Source organism: Ictalurus furcatus, chromosome 17, assembly GCF_023375685.1.
Source record: "Ictalurus furcatus strain D&B chromosome 17, Billie_1.0, whole genome shotgun sequence".
Taxonomy (NCBI): domain Eukaryota; kingdom Metazoa; phylum Chordata; class Actinopteri; order Siluriformes; family Ictaluridae; genus Ictalurus; species Ictalurus furcatus.
The window spans coordinates 4,149,748-4,175,258 of record NC_071271.1 but is presented as its reverse complement, the minus strand read 5'-3'; the positions used below and the strand labels follow the sequence as shown (position 1 = coordinate 4,175,258).

Sequence of the window (25,511 nt, the reverse complement as noted above, 5' to 3'; positions counted from 1 at the left end):
AGTAGGTGATGTGTTTTAGTCGTTCCTTGTGGAAATAAGTAGTTTAATATGCACCTCTGCAGTATAACACTTCAGTGTGATCAGAGCGCTACGCTAACGTTACGTCACTCACTTCCTGCTGATGATGAGATAATAGTCACGATGCACAAACTGATGTTTTATGATGATTGTATATGATGTATAATGATCTCTTTCTCTTCATCAGGGTTCATCTCTAATCCAGCAGAAGCTGGCTCCGCCCACCGAGGGCGTCGGCTCCCCCGTGCTCTCATTCGTCCTGTTGGAGCAGTTCAACGCTGTCCGATTGGTCCAGAGCATCCACCAATCGCTGGCCTCGCTCAGTAGGGTGATCCGTGGAACCTCCCTGCTGACGGCCGACACCCACAAACTCGCCACCGCCCTGCTCAACCAGGAGGTCTTGTCTTACTCTCTTTGCTCCTGTCTCACTCTGTCTCTCCTCCTGTCTCACTCTGTCTCTCCTCCTGTCTCACGTGCTCTCTGTTCCTGTCTCACCCTCTCTCCTGTCTCACTCTCTCTCTCCTCCTGTCTCACACTCTCAGTTCCCCTCTCACTCTCTCTTTCTGTTCCCCTCTCACGCTCTCTCTCTGCTCCTGTCTCACTCTCTTCTCTGATTTCTCAATCTCCTCTGATCTCTCTCTCCTCCTGTCTCACTCTCTCCTCTGATCTCTCTCTCCTCCTGGCTTTCTCTCTCCCCCTGTCTTTCTCTCTCCTCCTGTCCCTATCGCCTCCTGTCTCACTCTCTTCTCTGATCTCTCTCTCTCAGTGTCCGCTGAGTTGGCAGTGTAAGTGGGAGGGGCCTGATGACCCCATGCAGTATCTCAGAGCTGTGGTGAGCAGAGCCCTCGCTGTGCAGGTACAACACACACACACACACACACACACACACACATTGTATCAGGGCTGAGGTAAGATACACAAAGTGATATAGAATGGGGAACAGATAGAAGAATGCATGGAGGGAGAGAGAGAGAGGAATGGAAAAGGGAGAAAGAAGATAGAAAGACAATGAGACGGAGACAGAAAATGCTCTTATCCTCTTATCCACTTTCAATTAATACTCCCACTGGTGGTGTGTGTGTGTGTGAGAGAGAGAGAGACAGAAACACACTGACCTTGGACAATAGAAAGTGGGCAGCGTGGCAAGCATATTAAACACTTGTTCATGAATAATTCATAAGTGCACACTCACACACACACAGCTATAACAATGTACATCTCAACATTAACATTCACGTGACTCTCCATTTAATCATCTGTGTGTGTGAGTGTGTGTACGTAGATCATTGCACATGGCTCACACACTTAACCCTCATTTGCCTGTTCTGATGCTGACAAGGTTCTACTGCCAAATTCTTACAGCTATGAAGAGCACTGCCAAACTCTGTGTGTGTGTTTGGTTCAAGAATAAATTAAATTAATGACTGGGCACACAGCAGCTGGATTGCTATTACTGACACACACACACACACATGTGCGAAGACTTGGGGACTAAAGACTATAACATTCGAGTGTGTGTGTGTTTGACAGATCTGGGTAGAGAGGGTGGAGAGGAACACACTGCTGAGTGACACCTTGGACCTTTCGGACCTCTTCCATCCACACACCTTTCTTAACGCCCTGAGACAGGAGACAGCCAGGTGTGTGTGTGTGTGTGTATGTATATGTATGTGTGTGTGTATGTGTGTGGTCGCATTGAGGTATAGGATGAAAGTGTACATCTATAGGATTCTGTTTGGTGTGTACATACCTTTACACAAATTGTGTGTGTGTGTGTGTGTGTAGATCTATGAGCTGCTCTATGGACAGTCTGAAGTTTGTGGCATCATGGAAGAGTCTGATAGCTGGAGCTAAACTGCAAGTGAAGGTACACAAACACACACACACACACACACGCAATTTGCCAAAGATTACACTTTTTAATTGATTAAACAAAGCTACTTAATACTTTTCTTTGTTGTGGAATGTCCATGAGACAAGTTTGTTCTATGGCATAATGTGTGTGTGTGTGTGTGTGTAGGTTGGTGGTCTTCAACTAGAAGGCTGTAGTTTTGATGGGAATCGACTGAGTGAGAATCATCACAACTCACCCAGTGTGTGTGCTGTTCCTACCTGCTACATGGCTTGGATTCTTCAGGTACACACACACACAGACACACACACAGATACACCCCCCCCCCCACCCTTAAACACCGCTCACAAAATACAAATGCACACTTAAACATACAGTCAATGGAAAAATTCTCTTTTATTCAATCTTGTAAGGCTTATAAGGCCATCTCCAAACAATTTTAATACTGGTGTGTGTGTGTTGCAGAATGGCCCAGGTTGTTACTCTCCAGAGGAGTGTGTGCTGTTGCCGGTGTATACGAGCGCAGAGCGAGTGTGTGTGGTCACACACATTGATGTTCCATGTGGAGGAAACCAGGAGCAATGGATCCAAAGTGGAGCTGCACTGTTCCTCAAACAGCAGTAGCACACACACACACACACACACACACACACACACACACACACTCTGTCTCGGAGGTCTACAGACAATTCCTTGGACTTCATGGCTTGGTTTGTGCTCTGACATGCATTGTTAACTGTGGGACCTTATATAGACAGGTATGTGCCTTTCCAAATCATGTCCAATCAACTGAATTTGCCACAGGTGGAGTCCAACGTAGTTGTAGAAACATCTCACGGATGATCAGTGGAAAGTGAAGCGCTGTGAATACTTTCTGGATGCACTGTGTATATATATATATAATGTATATAAATGTGGTTAAACATTTATAACTTTTAATACACTTTGTTGTTGTAGTAATTAATCGTTAAATAAAATGATTTTCAATACCTTGAGAGTGTGTGTGTGTGTGCGCGCGTGTATTTTGGCTTTCTTGTTCTTTTCAGGAAGAGGCTGCATATGTAGGGCAGCGAGATCACGTCCCACGGGGAATCTGTCTTTTAAAGTCTGACGGAACCGTCCAGTCTCATCACAACATCGTGAACCAAGATAGAAACTGAATGATTGTGATGTAAATATTTAATATCAACACACACCCAGCAGCAATTGCACAAGCAGGTGTTTCGATTTAAACGACACATGTACATTGAACCGCTATTGCAAATGCATCAGTTTGCATCAGAATCTGATTATACAGGTCCCATTATTTTGTTATCTTATTATTCCAGGAATTAAGAGAAAAGGGGGGGGAGGACAAGAGAAGAAAGATTGAGGAAGAAGAGACAAAAAGAAAGAGAGGAGAGAAGAAGGGGAGCCCTGGACTGTGCACATGCGTATGAGTTGAAGCAAAGCTGCTGATTGGCCAGCTGTAAAGTGACTAGAAAGTATGAATTTCTTCTTCTTTTTTTTCCCCCCAAGTCAATCCTAGAAAGAGACGATTTCACTTGCAGAGAGTGACCTCAAGCTAATTGTGTCCCAACCACCCACCAGGAAATACTGTACATAATAAGCACTATGTATACACCAATGCAGAACAGGGATATTAAACAATGTAAGCTTTACAGGCTTTAGAAGCTAATTTGCTCATACTAGGAAATGAAACCGCACTGATATCTTCACTACTCGTTTACACGGTGCGTCTCAGATGAAAATAAACAGTTAGGACTTACCTCAGAAGACCAAGGGTAGCTTGGTCTTCTGAGATAAGAAGGTTTATCCTTCTTATAATTATAATCATACTCCTCGGTATCGGTAAACATCCGGAAACAGGAAGGAACAATTAACTCTGAAACATTATGCTCACTGTATGAGTTTCTCACAATTGATGGAAAAACATCAACAAAACAAATTATTGAGCACATCAGGCAATCATGGAATGTTGATGGCTTTGGAGAGTTTCTTCGTGAGTGTGGGCGATATTACTTCCTCTCCATACTGCTCTCAGTGGGAGTCCATTACAAGGAAAAAACAAAGAAATGACAATGATATTACAATCAGACTATCCTTCCTCCATCATATCAAATCTAATGCTATAACGCAGAGCTGGATTTTGGGCAATATGATAATGAGTCTTTATTAATCACATATATATAGTGAAATTCTTTTCTTCGCATACCCCAGCATGTTAGGAAGTTGGGGTCAGAGCGCAGGGTCAGCCATGATACAGCGCTCCCTGGAGCAGAGAGGGTTAAGGGCCTTGCTCAAGGGCCCAACAGTGGCAGCTTGGCAGTGCTGGGGCTTGAACCAGCAACCCAGTAACCCAGAGCCTTAACCGCCAAGCCACCACTGCAATGAAGACTGACGAGACTGTTCACCGTTACAGGAAATTAGTTCACCAGTTTAGATGGCTAGTACATAACCATTAAGCATTGGAAACGAAACCGATCCATTCGTTATACTGAGCCTTCCCTGGTGCGTTTTGGTAAAATACCAAACCGAGGCTCTATCCAGCCGGAATTTCACTGCAATTACATACATCACAAGCTGCAAACCAAACGCAGCAGTAATTCTCTGGGTAAGAACGACATGTTGATTTTTTTACTTTGTCTGTAACACATCTTCATCGCACTCAAAATGCGGCTGCTGGCCCCCGTTTGCATTCATCACAAAATATCCGTGCAAACGCCACGTGTTAACTGGCTATCTCACAAACGCTATAATATACAAATTACTCGGTCACTTCCAACATGGATGAGCCATGTTGGAAGTGACCGAGTAGTTTGTATATTGTATATTTGTGATGCGTCCCATTGTACAAGTCTGATTACATCGAGGTATGTTTGCTTCTAAATGGTGCAGGTATCTGTAAAACTGGAAAGTATAGTATATATATTGTCTGCCTAAGTAGCCCAGATCTGAGAAATGATTCCTGAGCTGCAGGTAGAACACTTAACTAATGCCAAGTCATGACGGGACCAATTGTGGATCTTCCTGGCAGAACGCTAGAGCAGGATGCACTGGCTTATCACGGTTCTACCACTAATTCACCCCACATTCCAGAGAATTCAGCCACTAGGCTACAGAGTCAATCAAGGGCTTGGTCTCCACTGCTTTCGTAAGAGACCCTGGTAGCTTCCTGCACTTCCTCAACTGGATGGAAAGACTTGACACACTCAACCAGATCCACCCGTCTATACGTCTGGCCCCTCGAAAAGACCTGCCGACTGAGGACTGCGACTTAACATTCTAGAATACAAGATCCTCTAAGCGCACAGACCTTGTGTACGCCATTAAATGAAACGTATTCCAACAACGATGTGCACCACACCGACTGGATCCGGCGCTTTTCCCCATTCCCAAGATACTGGCTTTTCTTCAGGGACTGCTAAGACATCAACGTCGTCCGGTCATCACAATGCACCGAGTGACTGTGTATACCATCTCTCTGTGTGCTCATAGGCTTATTTAATGGCATTTCGGAAATAGGGTATGAGATTCTAAGGACGTGAGGACAATGAGAAATCCTGTTTGTGCCATTAAGGTCCCAACTTAGACTTTATATTACAGTGGCCTTATCCCAGAGTGAATTCCTACCATTCGAATTCAGAGACTTATGGAATCAGTTATGGCTGTGGGCATGACATTGCGTATAAAAAGTGTTGAGGAATTCAGGTGCATAGCTATACACCTGTCCTTAGCATTATTTCTGTGTTTAAACCAGTAACTACACTTTATTTATAAATTGATGCATCATAGCCACACTGGTTTTTACATTGGAGTAATATAAGCGGTTAACATTTAAGCCATCGCACAGTGAGACTGAATCCGAAAACACCTTTCTAATCACTATATATATATATATATTTACGCACACTACATAGGGTGTGAAATAATGGTATTGCAAGACTTCTGTACTATGTTCTCAATAGAACACCATTTTCATCATTCAGCCACAGAAAGAGAGTGACGTCCTTTGAATACATAAATATTATAAAGATTGAAATCAGTGACGTTCACTATATTTCAGGGTAACACAGACTTAGCTGTGAAAATGGTGTGTTTGTGTTCATGAAAAAGAACAGTAATAATAATAACACCATCAAGCTTTCAGCACACGCTGTTCCAAATTTTCATTTCCTCTCTCTCTCTGGATATTCACCTGACTGGAAACCGAGCTTAATAACAGGAAACAGGAAAAGGAGGACCGTGTGTGGAATCTCAGTTCTAATTCTACTTGTTTAAATTGTAATGTAGTGGGATCGGGGGGGGGGTAGACGGGAGATAGAGAAGACAGATAGCGAGACGAGTGAGTGAGACAGAACTAGAGCAAAGGAAAGAGACCGAGGTTTTGTGTTTTGGTTGTTGAGTTGAACGAGTCATGAGGATGTAAAAGCGAGCGTTTGGGACAATCCTCACCACATTCCAGAAAGTTCCAGATGTACAAGCAGAGTCCGAGACACACTCAGTTGCTTGGCGAACGTGTGCTGGAACCCTACGCAAAGACAAGCAGCGATCTAAGGGGTCCAAGCACTCTTCACAAACATAGCCCGAACTAACTGCTTTGCCCCATAATAATAACGAACGTTCTGCTTGGATGCCTAATTAATGACAAAAAACAGTGTAACTTGAATATCTTTGCATTGATCCTTTGATGAGTTGAGTGTTTAATGCCTTGCGTGCTGGGGCTCAGGTGGTAGAGCGGGTTGAATCCCGGCCCACGTGACTCCACATGCTGAAGTGTCCTTGGGCAAGACACCGAACCCCAAGTTGCTCCCAATGACAAGCTAGCACCTTGTATAGCAGCTCTGCTACCATTGGTGTGCGAGTGTGTGAATGCGAAACAGTGTAAAGTACTTTGTTAAAAAAGCGCCATATAAGACCGTTAACGCCTTGCGTGCGCTCTGTATTCAAGAAACACATCCGGTGTCAGTTGATCCTGTTTGTTCTGCATTGTGAGCTCCCGTTCAAACCAGCTAGCGAAACGAGACACCATACGGCCTTGCACGTCTCACAGACACGCGAAACAAGGACCATAGAAAGTCATAGAAAAGCAGGCCTGCAGAAAAAAATAATAGAATCACATAAGAATCACGGAAAAGAGGAATTCTGCTTAATAGAACAAATAAGGTGAATGCATTACTAAGCTGGCGTTACCATAGTTACCGAAATGTTAGTTATTTATTGATTACTCCTTCGCTTTCTGATAATGACAGATTGTTCAGTATGTCTTTTTTTTTTGTCCACACACACACACACACACTTGAAGATCTATTTTTGGTTAAAGACAGTATGAAGAGCGTGCATATTAGGAATTAAAAAGCAGGCCTTTTTTTTTTTTTTTACACAAATGTTCGTCAGTCCACAGCAGATTTTTATTTATTTATTTATTTAAAAATACTGTGGTATTCGTAAGTGTTTGAGGTGTCATTAAATTAATCTTGAGATGATTAAGGACATGCTGCTATTGGAAAATAATCGACGTCAGGGTGATGATAGTGAAATCCGCATCGCGTCGTGACGCCTCGAACCACTGCACTGTCGATCCCTTTGTATGCGGAAGACGGTTGACGGCGCTTTCCTCCGAGTGTGTTACGCCGCCGTGACGCCGTATAAGCAGCAGTTAGAAAAGATGCGGCTTGGTGCGTCTCGGAGGAAGCACGTGTTCGTCCTCACGCTCCCTAATTGAGATCTGCGCGATAGGGGAGAGTTTGCTAGTCGATGGGAACGGGCGAATGAACGAATTGAGAGAAAAAACACGGTGCCTAAAAAGAAAATCTGGCGATTTGCAGATGCTTGCAGAAGTGAATATGTAAAAGCTGTTCCACCCCTGCAGACAGGCGCGGAGACAGGAGGGATGTTGGGGGTGGAGGGAGAATGTTGAGATATAATAAACCAAATGAATGTGGGCACACTCTATAACGATGACTCACTCATCCTCTTCAGGGTGAAGTCATTACTTCCTGTCTCTCAGTCAGTCAGTCTCTCTCTCTCACTCTCTGCAGAGAAAGTCATTTCTGTAAAAACATACACATTTTGTAAGCTGTCGGATCTGACACTGTTTGCCCACAATCTGTCTTCTTCCCTGATCTTCATCACTCCATCCTGGACCTTCTGCTTCTCCAGGTGATGCAACAATGACGAGAACCCAGAAACACGTATGAGCACACACGTACGCACAGAGCGGAAACCTGTAGAGCTCGGCAAGTCGGAGAAAAGAATAGAGAGCCAGACGGTCCCAGACAAACACATGGACGCGTGTAGGTATGTTCTTGGTTTATCATGTTAGGAATAAAACATGACAGGACGCGCAGCTATAGGAAAATAATCAACGACGAAACGTCAATTTGTACTTTATTAAAGAACACATCATACATTCTTCCTGTTTGAACTGCATGTCGTGTTACAGAGACACCGGAAGTCCTCTCGCCGACACTGGAGACTCCTTAGAGTAAACCTCACATCAGCAAATCTTTCATCCACTTATTATTAGGCTGAGATTAACGTGGAGCGCACACCGTTCGAGTTCCTGTGAACGCGTTGCTAGAGAAATGAGAACAGCTGGTTGGAAATTAACCAATACTTTCTGATCAATCAGGTTTGAGCATTCAAACAGTGCTGGTATGAAAAGGAAAAAAAGAAGAAGAAAAATATATATTCTAAGGAAATTGCGAGCGTGATGCGATAAGACCGTCTCGGAGCGGCTGATTGGTCAGCTGCTGTAAACAACCATTATGACGTCATTATGACAGGTGGGAGTTGGAATTCAAATGGTGAGCGTCGGCTGGGAAGTGGGTTTTGATCTGATGAGAGCTAAATTATAACACCTCAGGTCTCTCTGTCTCCAGAACCATCTCACCCCCCCCCCCCCACACACACACCCCCTAAAATCATCCCCCTCCCCCCTGAAGCAGATAAGCTGCTAGACCTAAAGGCCCAATCAGCACCGCTACAAAGACAGGTACTCGCTTTTACACTTACTTGACACAGCTATGCAATCAGAGAATAAGAGCCAGAGTATTGAGAAAGATTATATTGTAAAATTTTTGGGTTCCATCTGACTGCTCAATGTCCTTGAGATGTCTTTCCCATGCACAGCGTTAGCATTTTTATTGGACTTTGGCGTTGGGAATAACAAAATGTCAGGTAACCAGGCTAATCCTCGTGGTCAAATGACACGAAGCCCATCTTGTTGGAAAAAGCCGTTTTAAACAGAACATGACCAGCACTCCACGACATCACTTAGGTCTTCGCTAAGAACTTTCATAGAAATCATTAATCACAGCGTGGTTTATTTATTTATTTCCCCCCCCGTCCCCAGACTCATGAATTTTACATCACAGTTCATGGACAAGCACAGATGTCAAGATCATGGTTTTGATCAAATCAGCGCATTATTAGCACATCATGTTTCAGCGTTTCTTCAGTCACGCTGTGGAAATACTGCTGGAGTAAGCAGGAGAAATTCAGAAATACATTCAGGAAGGACTCGGGAAGAAAGATGCTATTTGTCACATAAATATGATGTTTTTGCATATCCCAGGAAGTTGGGGTCAGAGTGAAAGGTCAGCCACGATACCGCACCCGGCTGTTCCTAGAATAGCGCGCTATTAGCAAGCTATGTGTGGATGTGCAGTAACCGGAAAATACACACAGGTGAAAGCCGGACCTCGAAAATCTGTTCATTATTACTCGTGGTTTTAAGATCAACGACACAGAAAATAATTGCAGTTTATCCAACATGGAACCCAAAATCTCACAGCCAGAGCTACAACAATCATACTTTCAGCACTCTGTCTGTCTGTGTGTGTGTGTAAGGAAGGGCTGGTATGAGGGGAATGTACTGTTTTGGATAACAAGTGGGGAAAGGAAAAAAAAACACACCTCTGGTTGTCACATTCATCTTCCGAAACCAGAGAGATGACTGGAATGTGTGTGTGTGTGTGTGTGTAAGTAGGAACAGTCTTAGATCAGCTTGATCCTGTTTTCTTTGTAAGAAAATGAACATAAAACAGAAATAAATAATAGTGTGCATGAAGATGGATAAAAATGACAGACAAGTACAGACAAAGAGAAAGATACATTAGCTACATCAGTTACTGTTTGAAATACTGAGTGGATGTGTGTGTGTGTGTGTGTGTGTGTGTGTGTGTCTCATCGAGGTGGTTGTGATTGACACGCGCACTCGCACCGCTCGTCATGCTGCAGGTTGATTTCCTCGAGAACCCAGCGTGCTCTGGTTTTCTTTTTGTAGAAATTCGGTCCTGGGGAGAACTTCAGCACCTACACACACACACACACACACACACGCTTATTCTTTCACATGCTTCATCACACATGTACAATCCTCATCCTCACCTTCATTCGAAATACACCGTTTCATATTATGGCTGGGCGATATGACAAAAATATCATATCATATATCACGATACTTGAGGGAATTTCTACAATTCCAAGTGAAGTCCAATATGTACTTTTCTTACAATACTTTTCTTTAAGTAAATTTTATATATATATATATATATATATAAAAAGACATCAAATCAGTGGCATCCATTCGGTATCATTTCATTTATAATTATTAAAAACATTTAAAAAAAAAAAAAAATACATCACCATACCGACGATATCTCCGAAAAGCGTATCACGTAATCCTTCATCACGATATCGATATAATCGCCCAGCCCTACGTCATATTATACCATCATACACGTTATGGCACTCTGAAGCCACTTACACGTATTTGAGCTTTGTAAAGAATGCAATGCCTTTAAGGATAGGTGTTAACGACTTTGACGTTCTTCCACTTTGAATTTGGAGATCATCGAGCCAGGGTTTATAAAGCATTTTGTAAAATAATTATCTTTAATAAGATATTAAACACCAAGGTTAGTCAGTCTCAGTCTCTCTCGCTCGCTCGCTCTCTCTCTCTCTCTCTCTCAGCATGGCACTGACAGCTTGCTTAGTATGGCTATTTTTTAATATTCAGTGGTTGTAATAAATGCGAAAAAAAACCCAAAAACACACACACACACACACACACACACACAAAAAAGAGTTAGTAATATATGTCGCGTTAAAAACGCAGAGTAGTAAAGCTCTGACTTTTACTGGAGAAGGGGATTAAATTGTAGATGTCTGCCATGAAAAAGAGAGCCAAAGAAGCAGAGCAGTGTAACGCTTTGACAGTTGACATGATGTACACGTTTTACTGATGTAAACAAACTAGTAATAACACTCACCAGGTCCAAACCAAGCAAGAACTTTTCTGTCTAAACCTGCTGCAGTTTCAAACCTGTCAGTTCGGCTTGAGACGACCGGCGATGGTCATCGTACAGGACGGTATCGGCGACCGACAATACTCCATTACACTCCCATCAAATCCACGAGCAACGCTATTGTCCATCAGCAGGCACGACAGGATGGTAGGATAACTATTGCACACGATCTCACAAGCCTACCATCTCAAACGCCGTGACGAGAAAATACAACACTGAAAACATCCACAATCTAAGGCAAGCACTGGGTCGTTTACTTCACTGGGTCGTTTACTACACTGGGTCGTTTACTTCACTGGGTCGTTTACTTCACTGGGTCGTTTACTACTTTATCCAATATCAATTCTGTATTTCGACGCTTGTGATAACCAGAATTTTTTTTAAAAATGCAACATGTTTTTCTATTCCTGAGGAGCAACGATGTTTTTCGATATCTTGAAAAGGTGTGTTGGCGATTAGATCCTAATCCAGCGTATATATCCTTCTGTGCTAACAGAACTAAACTCAAGATGGCGTTGGGTTACTATGCCAATCGATTTAGGATTATAACATGGAGTAACAACATTGCTTGCAACCTGCTGCTGAATTTGAAAAACTATATAATATGCAGAAATAATTGGAACCCAGATCTGGAGGAATTCATGGATCATAAATGGCCCGTTTACCATCACCATCATCATCAGTTAAATAATTATTTACTACTAAGCTCTGGTTGAGAATTGCCTGAAGGTGGGTATTTTTTTTTTTTTTTTGAGAGTTTCCCCTCCATAATATTTAATAGTCACACTGTGAAGAGATTTTTTGTGGACACATTAGTGTGTGTGTGTGTGTGGCAGGACACTGTGGAATACCTCATGGAGCTTGCTGACTGTTTTGGCAGGGCTACAGGTGCAGGAGTTCCAATGTTCAGTCCCACAGGCACAGTTCCCTCCACAGCGCTTCACCAAGATGCATCGTGGGAAAAACACAGCATTGGTGGCTTTCAGTTCCTCCCGCAGGTTTATGGAGAAATTACGTGGCGTGCAGCTGTACAGCCTCACGTCCTCATAGAGACGATCCAGATCAACTGTCGGTCAGACAGAGACAGAGGTCATGGATGTGTTCAAACTGGTGCGATTGTGTGTTTGGGTTTGCTGTTGCGATCAGGCGTTACAATCAAAGAAGCCAGAGGAAGCATAAGAACTGAAATGCAACAAGCCCATACACACACACCTTACATAACTGAATAGGAATTTATGCCTCAAAGTGTTTGTGCATGTGAGTAGGGTGTAAGTGGAGGGAGGAGGACACACAGTTGCGTGATCTAATAAAAAACCAAGTGAACAGTTAACTACTCCTTTCCACCCACACTTCTGACTTCGGAAGGAATGTAGTAGTTTACTGTGCCTTAATCCCCGTGATTTTCCAAGGGGACTGTGGAAAGTAGCACCAAGCAGATCAGAGTCTGTGCCAGCAGCTTTACCCAGGGGTTTACAGCCAGTACCACTTTCCTTACCTTGTGGAATTTGGGCCTGTACCATCAGGTTTAAACAGAACTGTGTCTCTACCATTGGCTTCACCCAGAAAATTGGAGTGGCAAAGTGTCTTCGTAATTTAAACACTAGGCTAGACACCACAATTCACTACGATCATTCCCGGTGTGCATGTGTGTGTGTGTGCGTTGCTCACGTTTGTTTGCATGGTTGGAATGGTAGCTCCGTGGTATGTACTGGTGTGTATTTGTGTAGATAGAGTTCATGTCCTGTCTCCAGGTGTGTGGGTTCAGGTGTTTAAGAACCTCCTCGACTGTACTGAACCCCGCAATGATATCATCCAAAACATCAGCTGATACTGGAGCATTTGAGACAGACACATCATCCTGAAGTGAGAGAGAGAGAGAGAGAGTGAGTAAGTGAAAAAGGAGACAGACAGATATAAAGAGATAAGACAGCGAAGGAATGGATAGAGAACGAAAAATAAGTTAGACACAAAGAGAAAGAATAAAGTAAAGAGATGAGAATGAAAATGGCGGACACTCTGTATTGACAATAGTGCATGAATACGGTCAGAGCTATTACACGATCTAGAACTGGAAAAAAAAAAACTGAATTGATGATGGTGTGTGTGTGTGCGCACGCTTACCGACACAACTGTGACGGCCTCGAAGTTATTCAAATAAGACAGAGGAGCATCAACCTGAGAGACATGGAAAGAAACCGAGAAAGAGGAGTAGAGAGACACATACAAGTTGAATCACTGAATTAATCTTGACACTAAAAGGAGTCTTCACTTCACACACTAACATATCACACACTCTCGCCAATACACCGATCTACTCCCCCCTCATCAGCCCTACGTTACAGTTCTTTTCCAGAACTTACTCCCTAGAAACTTTTTTTTTTTTTTTAAACCATTTTTGGGCAAATTTTTCTGTGCCATCCCTAATACATGTACTTAACTGATGTTAAATGTACACTTATTTAATTACAGATAACTCTGTTAACATACAATGATTGAACACTTGTGCATCATGCCAATCGTTCCGGATTGATAGGCTCCTCTAACATGTTTATTAGAGATTTTAAAAGGGGGATACATCAGGACCTGTATGAATGAATGTTCCTTGGGAATTGGTGCCTATACTACCGGCTTTGCGTTGGGAATTGTGGCCAAATATCACCAGCTTTACCCTACACTGTAGAGCTTTAACCACGGGTTGGGGGCCTGTCCGTCTGCATTTACCCTGGAGAATGGTCCTCTACCACCAGATTTACCCTGGGAATTAGGTCCTGTACCACGGGCTTTACCCTGGGGATGTTGCCTGTATTAGCAAGTTTTACCTGAGGAATCGTGGCCTGTACCACCAATTTTACCCTAGAGAATCATGGCCTGTACCACCACATCTACCGTGGGGATCATGGGGTCACTGCCAGTACCACCGGTTTCACCTAGAGAATTGTGGTCTATACCACTGATCTTTCGTCTGGGATTTGTGGCCTGTACAGTACATTTGAGCTTTGAACTCAATCGGATTCGGGGCTATACGAATAACTTCATCAGAAATGTGGTTTGTACTACCAGATTTAACCAGGGGGTCTATACCACCAGTTTTACACTGGCGATGGCTTGGACAACAGGTTCCCAACCCTGGTTCTGGTGTAACCCACTACCACCATCGACATGTATTGCATTTCTTCCTGCTGTAACACATCTGATTCAACTAATCAGCTACTTAACAGACCTTCCTAAATTGAAATGGATGTGTTGGGGACAGGGGAAAACAACTAAATGTACAGGACATGGGGTGCTCCTGGACCAGGGTTGGGAACCTGTGGCAACCAACATCATGTAGAACGCTCTTTTGATCACGCATTTTTGTATTCTGTTGTTAAAATGCAGAGACCCTAGACAAAATGTGTAAAAGTCGGCAGGTTATTTGTATATTTATTTCGGGGTATTTTCCGTCTCACTCGTACCCCCCTCCCTCCCAATTCCTTTACACAGTTTGAATAGCTCTACCTTAATCCAAATACAATGCAGCACTACACATTTTCAGGAGGCTATTTGGAACGGCTTAAACATGCTGATTCTGGAACATTCTTCACTAATATTTACACAACGTGTTTAGTGGAGAGCAGCTGCTTCTGGAAACTCGTGTGTTTGTGTGTGCATATTAAGATGACAAGTCCTTAAAACTCTTTACACTCTATGAACGAGGCTCTTGGAACACCGTGAGCGTGACTCACCAGCAGGGAGTAGCAGAGTTTGAATCCCGGCTTGGCCACAAAGAAGTCATCAGATTTGAACGTGATTCTGAGCATGTTGTTTTGGGACGTGATGGGACTCGGGGCTTTCCGTCCACACCAGGGACCCCAAGTGATGGTGCTGCTTTCCGAAATATCATCAACCTCCACAAAATCATGTCTACATACACACACACAAATGCTAATGCTGTCAACAGCGATGGAAATTGAATAAGCTGTAAATATCTAACTAGTGACAACTGAAGGCTACTAGCTTCCATTCATCATTAGACATGTTAGCATGTTTGGTCAAAGTATAACTTTAGATGTGTTCCTGACCTCTGTTTCTTTATTCCGTATAACCTTTATTTGATCGTATATTTTTATTATGCGGTTATTTAAACTATACACTTTAACTACATTATATATAAAGAAGTAAACTGTAATTATATATAAAAAAAAGAGCTTATTTGATCACATGCTATTTAACAAGTTCATTATCTTATATAAAAACTATTTTATCACTCTATCCACTTATCAATTCATCTATTCTTCCTCTCATCCATCAAGTCATCCTTTAGTCCATACACTGTCATCCACTCATTCTTCAGTCCATCCTCTTATCCTTCAGCCCATCCAGCCAGTCAGCCCCTCATCCTTCAGCCCATCCAGCCAGTCAGCCCCTCATCCTTCAGCCCCTCATCCTTCAGCACATCCAGCCAGTCAGCCCCTCATCCTTCAGCCCCTCATCCTTCAGCCAGTCAGCCCCTCATCCTTCAGCACATCCAGCCAGTCAGCCCCTCATCCTTCAGCCCCTCATCCTTCAGCCCATCCAGCCAGTCAGCCCCTCATCCTTCAGCACATCCAGCCAGTCAGCCCCTCATCCTTCAGCCCATCCAGCCAGTCAGCCCCTCATCCTTCAGCCCATCCAGCCAGTCAGCCCCTCATCCTTCAGCACATCCTGCCAGTCAACCCCTCATCCTTCAGCCCATCCAGCCAGTCAGCCCCTCATCCTTCAGCCCATCCAGCCAGTCAGCCCCTCATCCTTCAGCACATCCAGCCAGTCAGCCCCTCATCCTTCAGCCCATCCAGCGAGTCAGCCCCTCATCCTTCAGCCCATCCAGCCAGTCAGCCCCTCATCCTTCAGCCCATCCAGCCAGTCAGCCCCTCATCCTTCAGCCCATCCAGCCAGTCAGCCCCTCATCCTTCAGCCCATCCAGCCAGTCAGCCCCTCATCCTTCAGCACATCCAGCCAGTCAGCCCCTCATCCTTCAGAACATCCACTTGTCCTTCAGCACATCCAGCCAGTCAGCCCCTCATCCTTCAGCCCATCCAGCCAGTCAGCCCCTCATCCTTCAGCACATCCAGCCAGTCAGCCCCTCATCCTTCAGCCCATCCAGCCAGTCAGCCCCTCATCCTTCAGCCCATCCAGCCAGTCAGCCCCTCATCCTTCAGCCCATCCAGCCAGTCAGCCCCTCATCCTTCAGCCCATCCAGCCAGTCAGCCCCTCATCCTTCAGAACATCCACTTGTCCTTCAGCACATCCAGCCAGTCAGCCCCTCATCCTTCAGAACATCCAGCCAGTCAGCCCCTCATCCTTAATCACCTCCAGCCAGTCAGCCCCTCGTCCTTCAGCGCATCCAGCCAGTCAGCCCCTCGTCCTTCAGCGCATCCAGCCAGTCAGCCCCTCGTCCTTCAGCACATCCAGCCAGTCAGCCCCTCGTCCTTCAGCACATCCAGCCAGTCAGCCCCTCGTCCTTCAGCACATCCAGCCAGTCAGCCCCTCGTCCTTCAGCACATCCAGCCAGTCAGCCCCTCGTCCTTCAGCACATCCAGCCAGTCAGCCCCTCGTCCTTCAGAACATCCAGCCAGTCAGCCCCTCGTCCTTCAGCACATCCAGCCAGTCAGCCCCTCGTCCTTCAGCACATCCAGCCAGTCAGCCCCTCGTCCTTCAGCACATCCAGCCAGTCAAGCCACTCGTCCCTCAGCCCATCCACCCAGTCAAGCCACTCGTCCCTCAGCCCATCCACCCAGTCAAGCCACTCGTCCCTCAGCCCATCCACCCAGTCAAGCCACTCGTCCCTCAGCCCATCCACCCAGTCAAGCCCCTCATCCTTCAGCACATCCAGCCAGTCAGCCCCTCATCCTTCAGCACATCCAGCCAGTCAGCCCCTCATCCTTCAGCACATCCAGCCAGTCAGCCCCTCATCCTTCAGCACATCCAGCCAGTCAGCCCCTCATCCTTCAGAACATCCAGCCAGTCAGCCCCTCATCCTTCAGCACATCCAGCCAGTCAGCCCCTCATCCTTCAGAACATCCAGTCAGTCAACCCCTCATCCTTCAGAACATCCAGTCAGTCAGCCCCTCATCCTTCAGCCCATCCAGCCAGTCAGCCACTCGTCCTTCAGCCCATCCACCCAGTCGAGCCCCTCGTCCTTCAGCCCGTCCACCCAGTCGAGCCCCTCGTCCTTCAGCCCGTCCACCCAGTCGAGCCACTCGTCCTTCAGCCCGTCCACCCAGTCGAGCCACTCGTCCTTCAGCCCATCCACCCAGTCGAGCCACTCGTCCTTCAGCCCATCCACCCAGTAGAGCCACTCGTCCTTCAGCCAGCCACTCGTCCTTCAGCCCATCCACCCACACATCCTTCGGTCCATCCACCCAATCAGACAGTCATCCATCAGTTCATCCACTCATACTTCAGTCTATCCACTCAGTCAGCCACTCACTAAATTTAACTGCTTTTACCCAACAGTACTGTAAGAACAGTTTTTTTTTTCCTCTGTTAACAGTTAGCTTGTCACCTGCATACACCATCCCTCCTATCTCTCACCTGCACATGTTGTTCTCAGGCTCCTCTAAACCAAACCTCCCATCAAACTCCAGCAAAACACGTGTGAAGGGTGGGGCCAGCAGTTTCCATGACAGCAGGAGGTTGCGCGGGTAGGCGTTTGGGTACCGTGGGCTCTGGATCTGGCCGCCTGCCATCACCATGACGACCTCCTCATGGCAGAACAAATCTGTAAGATTATGGGTGATCTTTAGCAAGGCAAAAAGGGGGGAATGACCATAATTATGCAAGAGAGACAGACAGCAAGAAGGTAATGGAGACAAATAGAAAGAAATGAAACAAACAAACAAAGAAAGAGAGCAGCAAAAAATGATTACCCACTGATCCAAGGAGCCACCTTGCATACAGACCTGCAAACTCATTATTATTCAAAAAGCTATTTTCTTATTCACGAGGCCTTTTAAAAATATGAACATGTTTTTAGCCTTAGTACTGTCAATGCGAGATCAAGAGGAAGGCTGAGCAAAGAAACACTAAAACAGCTGTGACTATCTGTTTTTCCTCACGCTTACCCAAGTGTGAGCATGATCTTAAAAGACAGACCGACAGTTCTGATCTGTATCTTTCTAATTAACACCCTCACACATCACGTTTTCTCTCTCTATCACACACATGGAGCATTGTTGCAAAATGCACTCATGCTGGACAACTTGCACACTTTTTCCTCAAGTTCTAAAACATTTGATTTTTGCTACTACTTTTTCATTTTAAGAAACATTTCTCACACCACCAGTCATAACATGTCTCTCTGTCTTTTTTTCTTTTTCACTCTCTCTCTCTCCCTCTCTCACACACACACGAAGCAGAGAGGAAGGATACAGCTGACAGGACAATCCATCTACCACCATGCAGATAACAAAAAAACAATAGACAGACAGAAAGAGAGGAGTGAGGGAGACAGAAACAGGCGCTGTTTAGTAAAAATAATGGTGTTCAGTCCTAGTATGATAACATTGTCTTAATGGGGGGGGGAGCTTCTTAGAATAGAAATACAGAAAGAATTCCACACATCAGTCACATACACATAATACCTGTGAATTTGACTCTTTACTTCCTGCTAATCTGAACGTTTCCTATTATTATGGCCCTTTCTATTCCATCATTCCCAAATTCTTACTACTCATTAAAACACACTCAATCAAACACTTTACTTCCCATTAATCCATCAGTTTCCTTTGCTCCTTGTTAAATCCGAATCTTTACCTTCCACTTATCTAACCCCTTACTATTCACAGAGCAGGTCCGTCGTTCATACAAATCAAACCTCCCGTCAAGCTGGAAGTTTACGTCTCATTAATTGGCCATCTTAACACCCACTAACTTCCAATCAACTTCTATAATCCAATTAACTACCACCGTCTTGTGCAAATTTTTGCTTCCTGCTAATCAGGCTAATCCGATCATTTACTTTCTGCCAATCAGTTATTATTTTCTGCTAATCTTATTATCCATATTCAGTGTCCTTGCTAAATCCAACGCTTCCATCCCTTCATTACCTGCTAATCTTACTTCCAGGAAATCCTGCTAATTTGATTGTATGCTTCCTGCTAAATCAGACGCTAGGCCTCACACAATCTGACCCTTTCGTTCGCAGATATTCAACACTTTACTACTACTTATCGAACTACTCGTTCCTGCTAGTCCGAACCCTCTACTCCTTTTGCCTCCTGCCAAACCAACACCTCCACTTCCCATCAATCCATACACTGTTTCCTTCCAGTCTTACAAAACCTCTCTACTTCTCACGCACCTCAAATCCAGCTAATCTGTAAACCACTGGCCTTCTCAATTCTTGCTAATGAAATTCATACCCCAACTAATTTCATCATACGCTTCCTGCTAATTCATACCACCAACCAATTTCGTCATTCGCTACCTGCTAATTCATACCACCAACCAATTTCGTCATTCGCTTCCTGCTAATTCATACCCACAACCAATTTCATTATTCACGTCCTGCTAATTCAGCCCTTCCCACTAATGAGTTGCTTCATTTCAGGTTAATATGACTGTTCACCTCTCATGACATCAGACTTCTCCTTCTGTTAAAACTGGACTCTCTGAAATTTACAGTTTATTTATTTAATCAATTCAACCTGGAGATCTAACTCTCATGAGTGTGTTACTGTCTGTGCATGTTAATGTAAGGGAAAAGTGTGTGTGTGTACATGTGTGTGTGTGTATATATATATATATATATATATATATATATATATATATATATATATATATATATATATATTTGTGAGGACCAAATGTCCTTATAAGAATAGGAATATCTGCCAGTTTTGACATTGTGGGGACCAACCAAAACTGCAGCTTAAAAAAAAAAACAACAGTATAAAAAAAAAGATGTTTTTATTTGTAGTTATTTGGGGTCCGATTTAGTCATAGCGTAGCATTAATTAGCTGCATTAAAACCGTGTCAGTTAAAGGTCCTCACAAGTGTAGTACAATGTAGAATTAATCGGATATCGATTGCGATTACGATTTTGACTGCCCAGGATTAAATGAACATGATCGACTGCGATATTAACGTTTAAATTTCAACCTCCGCTCATAGAAAACGCCACTGCAGATCAAATCAAGCGCTTCCTAAACTTACAGCCAATCACCATAGAGTGGCACAGGGATGACGTCATTTTGTAATGCCAGAACCCGGAAACGGAATTGCATTTTAGCGCTCCAGCGGCCAGCTTCTTACAATCGGAATAAAAACTACAAGAAGTCCAAAATGCATCTACACCGAGCAACAGTTACTTTCACACTGCTTTTCATCTCCTCAGGTCACTGAACAAGTGTGTAAATACTGCAGAGAAGCCAGTATGATGACAAGTAACTCTGTACATCATCTGCTTCTCTCAACTTCCCGATCTCACAACCGCCATCATTTATTCATCCCACAAAATGGCCTAAACTTGCACCTGCTCCTGTAGACACAGCGGCATCGGGCAGAGTAAATTAATAATAATGCTAACGCTACAAGGTGGGTTTAATTCAAACTTCTTTATTAAATAATTCCTCACCAATCATAATCAAGAGTAGCAATTGTTCAGTCTGTAAACATACAGTACACTGCACCTCTCCTTCACTAACTCTAATTCACTTCATTTAAACTCAGGGTTGCCAGATATCACTAGAAAAGTCAACTCCAGTTTCCATGTTTTGATTTAATTCCCCCAAATAACACAATATTAGCAGCAGACATGGCAACACTGTACTGGGGAACCGATCTAAAAGGAACAACTGATAAACAAACAAAAATAAAACTACTAAAATGTAAAGACAGAAAATGTGCTTAGTTGTAAATAAATCATTTAACATAAAAAAAATAGATATTATAATAACCTCATAAAATAGAAATAAAATGAGAAATTAAATGGTGTTTAATTACTGTGGGTTGCACTTAATATCAATTTGAAATAAGCTTAGTTCGCTATTTCCTTAGAAGGCTATTAGCCTTTTTCCTAATAATGGATCATGCCTGTGTTAATCTACTTTTAATTAGTACTCTTTATTGTTTAAAATATTTAAAAATAAATATTTTATGCTTGTTTATTTATCAATTAACCAACAGTATCTCATTGCTTTTATTTTTATTAAATTAACAGTGACCATGAGCAGAGAGCTTACATTTAACTGGTTATGACGGACCTCCTGATTAAAGCTTACACAAAAAAAGATTGGTATCTGGATCGGTTTCGGCTGTAAAAATCCTGATCGGTGCATACCTAATGAACACCATTAAACTAAAGCGCTTTGCATCTGACGGGTAAATGAACTCACCCAATCACATCCTATATGAGATTATTCAGATATATACACAATATACACAGAGCGGTTTGAGAACTGACTCCAGCCCAGAACCATGACAGTGGAAAATGTCTAATAGTGTAGCTTTAAATATATTGAAGAGGACCAGACTTCAGACACTGAACATTGAGGTTTATTGTATTTGTTTACGAGGTGGAACAGGTTAACGGTTGTTTTTTGCATACAGTCTGTAAAATGAACTGAAAATATTACATTTAGTTCATCAGAAGGTAAATTAATTTGTCATGGCTCACACTGTGTTCCTAAATTCTGTCATAACTGACCAGCTCAAGTTTTCTCATGCCTACTTAAATTTACTTATATTGTGGCACATTAACTTTACCATCTCTTAAAAAAAAAAAAAAAAAAGTATAAATAAATAAATAAATAAACTTCAACTGTGCTCCTAAATTTTTGTAATTAGGAGCACAAGTGCTCCTAAAAGAAATTGTCTTGCGTCTTTCCTCCTGTAAATACTGTTAAAGATTTGTACATGAAGCGGAATGTAGCACAACATGGAGGTGAAAGCAGCGGTCTGTTTATTTAAATGTGAAAGTGCAATGGAAATATGTTGTCCCTAAAATCAATGAATAATCGTGATAAATAGTCGAGAACTCAATATTGATCGAAATAATCGGGATTATCATTTTGGCCATAATCGTGCAGCCCTAGTACAATGTATGTGTGTGTGTGTGTGTGAGAGAGAGAGATTTCCCAATTTGGAATTTCTAACAAACAGCTTTAACTAAATTTTCTCAAAAATGATGCATCACCAAATACACACACGCCACACACACACACAAAGACACTATCTACAAAGAACACATGTTTTCTCTTTCCAGTCTGTCCTCTACACCGACACTCTCGCCTTCATCTCACACACCAAGGGCAGTGTGTGTGTGTGTTCTCCAAAGCAGTGCACGCTTCATATCATTGTACACTTGTATACTCATGGAATAAATATGGAATGGAAATTTCCCTGCACACACACGCACACACACACATACCCAAACACATCCTGAGGTCATTTTTGTCACACCCTGATGTAACACACACACTTATGATTTCTCCATGACATGGTAGAGATGGGCCATCAACATTGGAGATGGAAAAGGATAGCATTGTTGGTGTGTGTGTGTGTGTGTTGGACCAAATACACTCATTACCCTGAGCGGTAAAGACAGGGTCAGTAAGCAGTGAGGAAAGTGTTACACCCTGTCCCCCCCCCCCCACACACACACACACACATAATGGGTGTTTCACAACCCTGTGGCTCATCAGCTCAAAATAAATCCCATTAAACCATTACACACTGTGTAACACACCCCATTCAGGGATAGACAAATCATAAACTCATTAGCAAGCCGACCAGGCAAGTATAAGCGCCAATATTCTGCAGAGTACTGTAGAGTTCATCACAATCCTATTACCTGTTCTTTAACTCCTCATGCCTGATTGAGACCCGGTTTACACTTGGTCATTTCATGCATCTTGAGTATCAGGACTCTAAATCACAATCCAGGATCCAGAGTTCTGTAAAGCAGCTTTGTGACAAAAAGTGCTACACAAACAAAAATACTACATAATGCATCTACACTACACCTTTAAGTGAATAAATCATCTGCGTTGGATAAAATGTGACAAGTCATTCCAAATTGTTGAGCAGTAAAGCTTTTTATACCTTTTCTAGACATCCTAGATATCTCCACATACTTTGTGTTAAGTGCAGAAATTCTATCCAAAAAATAACGCATTTAAAAACATCATACCATCTCGTGTAACTTCTCATACGTCGGCTCTCTGATCAGACAATGACTGATGCGTTTAACGGCATGAGTTCACGTGCTGTTGATCAACACAACACGGATCAGGGAGGTGAACCAAGGAAACAAGTTCTCTTAAATTCACACTGGCTCTAGCTAAGAATCCTAAGAGGATGTCTGTGTTATCAGTACTGGGTTTTGGCCAGTACTCAGAGCTTTATTATCAATTTGAGATGAACATCCAAACATCTACAAATATCTCCCATCTCCAATATCTCCCAACATCTCCAAACGCCAATATCTCCCATCTCCAATATCTCCAAACGCCAATATCTCCAAACCTCAATATCACCCATCTCTAATATCTCCAAACAGCTCCAATATCTTCAAACGCCAATATCTCCAAACAGCTCCAATATCTTCAAACGCCAATATCTCCAAACAGCTCCAATATCTTCAAACGCCAATATCTCCAAACGCCAATATCTCCAAACAACGCTAATATTTCCCATCTCCAATATCTCCAAACAGCTCCAATATCTCCCAATATCTGCTTTAAATATACCTAGAATTTATCAACCTACAGTCTTTCCAGAGAATTTGTTCATCTACAGTAATCGCTTTTATTCTGGTCAGGGGTGGTGGTGGATCCAGAGCCTATCCTGGGAACACTGGGCACGAGGCAGAAATACACCCAGAACTGTACAGCAGTACATCATAGAGCACCATGCGCATACACACACGCCTCTGGGCAATTTAACATAATCCATCCCCTTGCTAGCCTGTTTCGAAAGGTGGGAGGAAACTCACGCATACGTCCAGAAAAATGAAAAAGAATTCATCTGTTGCGTAATGTCTCATACTTGTTCACAAACATGTCCAAACCCCTCATATCTGTCGATATCTCCAAAAACCTTGCACCTTTTCTGGATGCAGTGAAGGTCCTGATGCAATGATTCCTGGTCTAGAGATCTAAAATCATAATCTACAGTAGAACAGCTGGACATATGATTTCTTTACCAACTTCTTAGTACGCACTGAGAAATTATGAAGACGACAACGACGTTATTTGTCACATATCCATTACAGATCAGCGAAAATTTCTTCTTCGCATATCTCAGCTTCTTAGGAAGTTGGGGTCAGAGCACAGGGTCAGCCATAATACAGAGCCCCTGGAGAGGGTTACAGGCCTTGCTCAAGGGCCCAACAATGGCAAGGTACCAAACTTTTTCTTGTTGCTGGAGTGGTACCATCAAGGGGACATATTTTGTATCTTTATTATTTTACTGAACACATTTTTTATTTAATTCAAAAGGTACATGATTGAACCTTGAAGACCATTGATGTACGTTTTAAAAGGTAATTAAAAAGGTACTCCATGTACCTTCTCAGATAAAAGAAAAAATATATATATATACTGCATTCTTTAAACAGCTGATGGTCACGTGCCTGAGCTAGAAGGTCAGATCGGTGGTAAATTGGTGCGACACAAATGTAAACAAAAGTGATTTGTGAATAAATACAGAAAAGTCACGTTCTCGGGCCCTGGAGATGACACTGAGCTGAATGAAGAGTGAACAGGTGTGACGGAGAGAAAAACTGAGGACTCACCTTCTCGGCGCGTGTTTGTCGCGCGCGGCGATTTGTCGGCTCGCACCTGAGCACCGCGCGCACCGACCAGCGGCAAACACACGAGCACGAGCGCGAGCAGGCGCGCGGCCCGCCAGATCACCGCCGCCGACCTCATGCGCGCGTTAAAAAGGTCCAATTCACGCGACTGTTTCTGTTCCTTTCACTCTTGTTTTGCTTTTTGTTGTTGTTTTTTTTGCAGTGTGGAGTGAGTAGATCCAGGTGCGGGTCCGGGTTTGTCTGCGCGCGTTTCTGCTTGTCCGGGTTCGGATATGTTTGCATGCGTGCGTGCGCGCGCGGTGAAGCGGTGTGCATGCGCTACTCACTCACGCGGACTGGAGAAAACTTTCTAAACTCCAGACAAACTTCCGAAGTTATTGCGTAAATTCCGCTGCGTAGTTCAGCAGACTGGCAGTGAGGTATGAGTGTTTCCGGGTCTTTTCAGGGGAAACTAGCTACTGCACGCTCCAAAAGGGGCTCTAGGTGACACCGTGTGACGTCATACGTTAAGGATGACGTCGTCGTGATTATTTGCCTTTGCAGGTGTTACAT

The 25,511-nt window shown here is 43.5% G+C and overlaps 2 protein-coding genes across 13 annotated transcripts in view; one reads left to right on the top strand and one right to left on the bottom strand.

Annotated features, from left to right (window-relative positions):
* Positions 1-17,817, top strand: part of LOC128621001 (cytoplasmic dynein 2 heavy chain 1) — an 83,568-nt gene extending 65,751 nt beyond the window's left edge. For 3 of the 11 annotated variants that reach the window (XR_008388206.1, XR_008388215.1, XR_008388214.1), the window contains exons 87-97: positions 206-415; positions 785-874; positions 1,549-1,658; positions 1,804-1,885; positions 2,039-2,155; positions 2,336-2,628; positions 2,917-3,041; positions 3,199-3,354; positions 8,033-8,170; positions 8,316-8,867; positions 11,152-11,415. Coding sequence is in view for 1 of the 11 variants with exons in the window: in XM_053646433.1 (XP_053502408.1) it covers positions 206-415; positions 785-874; positions 1,549-1,658; positions 1,804-1,885; positions 2,039-2,155; positions 2,336-2,494 (768 nt within the window). In the remaining 10 variants the exon portion in view is untranslated. Of the gene's footprint in view, positions 1-205; positions 416-784; positions 875-1,548; positions 1,659-1,803; positions 1,886-2,038; positions 2,156-2,335; positions 2,890-2,916; positions 3,042-3,198; positions 3,355-4,090; positions 4,498-8,032; positions 8,171-8,315; positions 8,868-11,151; positions 11,416-17,755 lie in introns of those variants that run through there. The other 8 variants (XR_008388210.1, XR_008388209.1, XR_008388207.1 and 5 more) reach the window with 8 other exon arrangements.
* pdgfd (platelet derived growth factor d) lies at positions 8,994-25,311 on the bottom strand. 2 transcript variants are annotated; one of them, XM_053646437.1, is made up of 7 exons: positions 24,942-25,311; positions 17,737-17,923; positions 14,910-15,087; positions 13,306-13,359; positions 12,853-13,042; positions 12,036-12,250; positions 8,994-10,189 (listed from the first exon to the last, which is right to left on the bottom strand). In XM_053646437.1, exons 1-7 carry the CDS (start codon positions 25,075-25,077, stop codon positions 10,061-10,063), a joined length of 1,089 nt encoding a protein of 362 aa, XP_053502412.1. In that variant the 5' UTR covers positions 25,078-25,311; the 3' UTR covers positions 8,994-10,060. The 2 variants fall into 2 exon arrangements, with proteins under 2 accessions (XP_053502412.1, XP_053502411.1); XM_053646436.1 differs by lacking the exon at positions 24,942-25,311 and having other exon boundaries at positions 17,737-18,116.
* Positions 25,312-25,511: the final 200 nt, after the last annotated feature.

What these genes read in the sequence shown, in the direction of transcription:
- pdgfd (XM_053646436.1), bottom strand. Translation starts at nt 18,116, where the DNA reads ATGAGTTTGCAGGTCTGTATGCAAGGTGGCTCCTTGGATCAGTGGGTA. An exon ending in AGGCCGTCACAGTTGTGTCG is followed by an intron (nt 13,043 to 13,305) that starts GTAAGCGTGCGC and finishes CTCTCACTTCAG; the next exon opens with GATGATGTGTCTGTCTCAAA. An exon ending in CAGTCAGCAAGCTCCATGAG is followed by an intron (nt 10,190 to 12,035) that starts GTATTCCACAGT and finishes GTGTGTGTGTAG; the next exon opens with GTGCTGAAGTTCTCCCCAGG.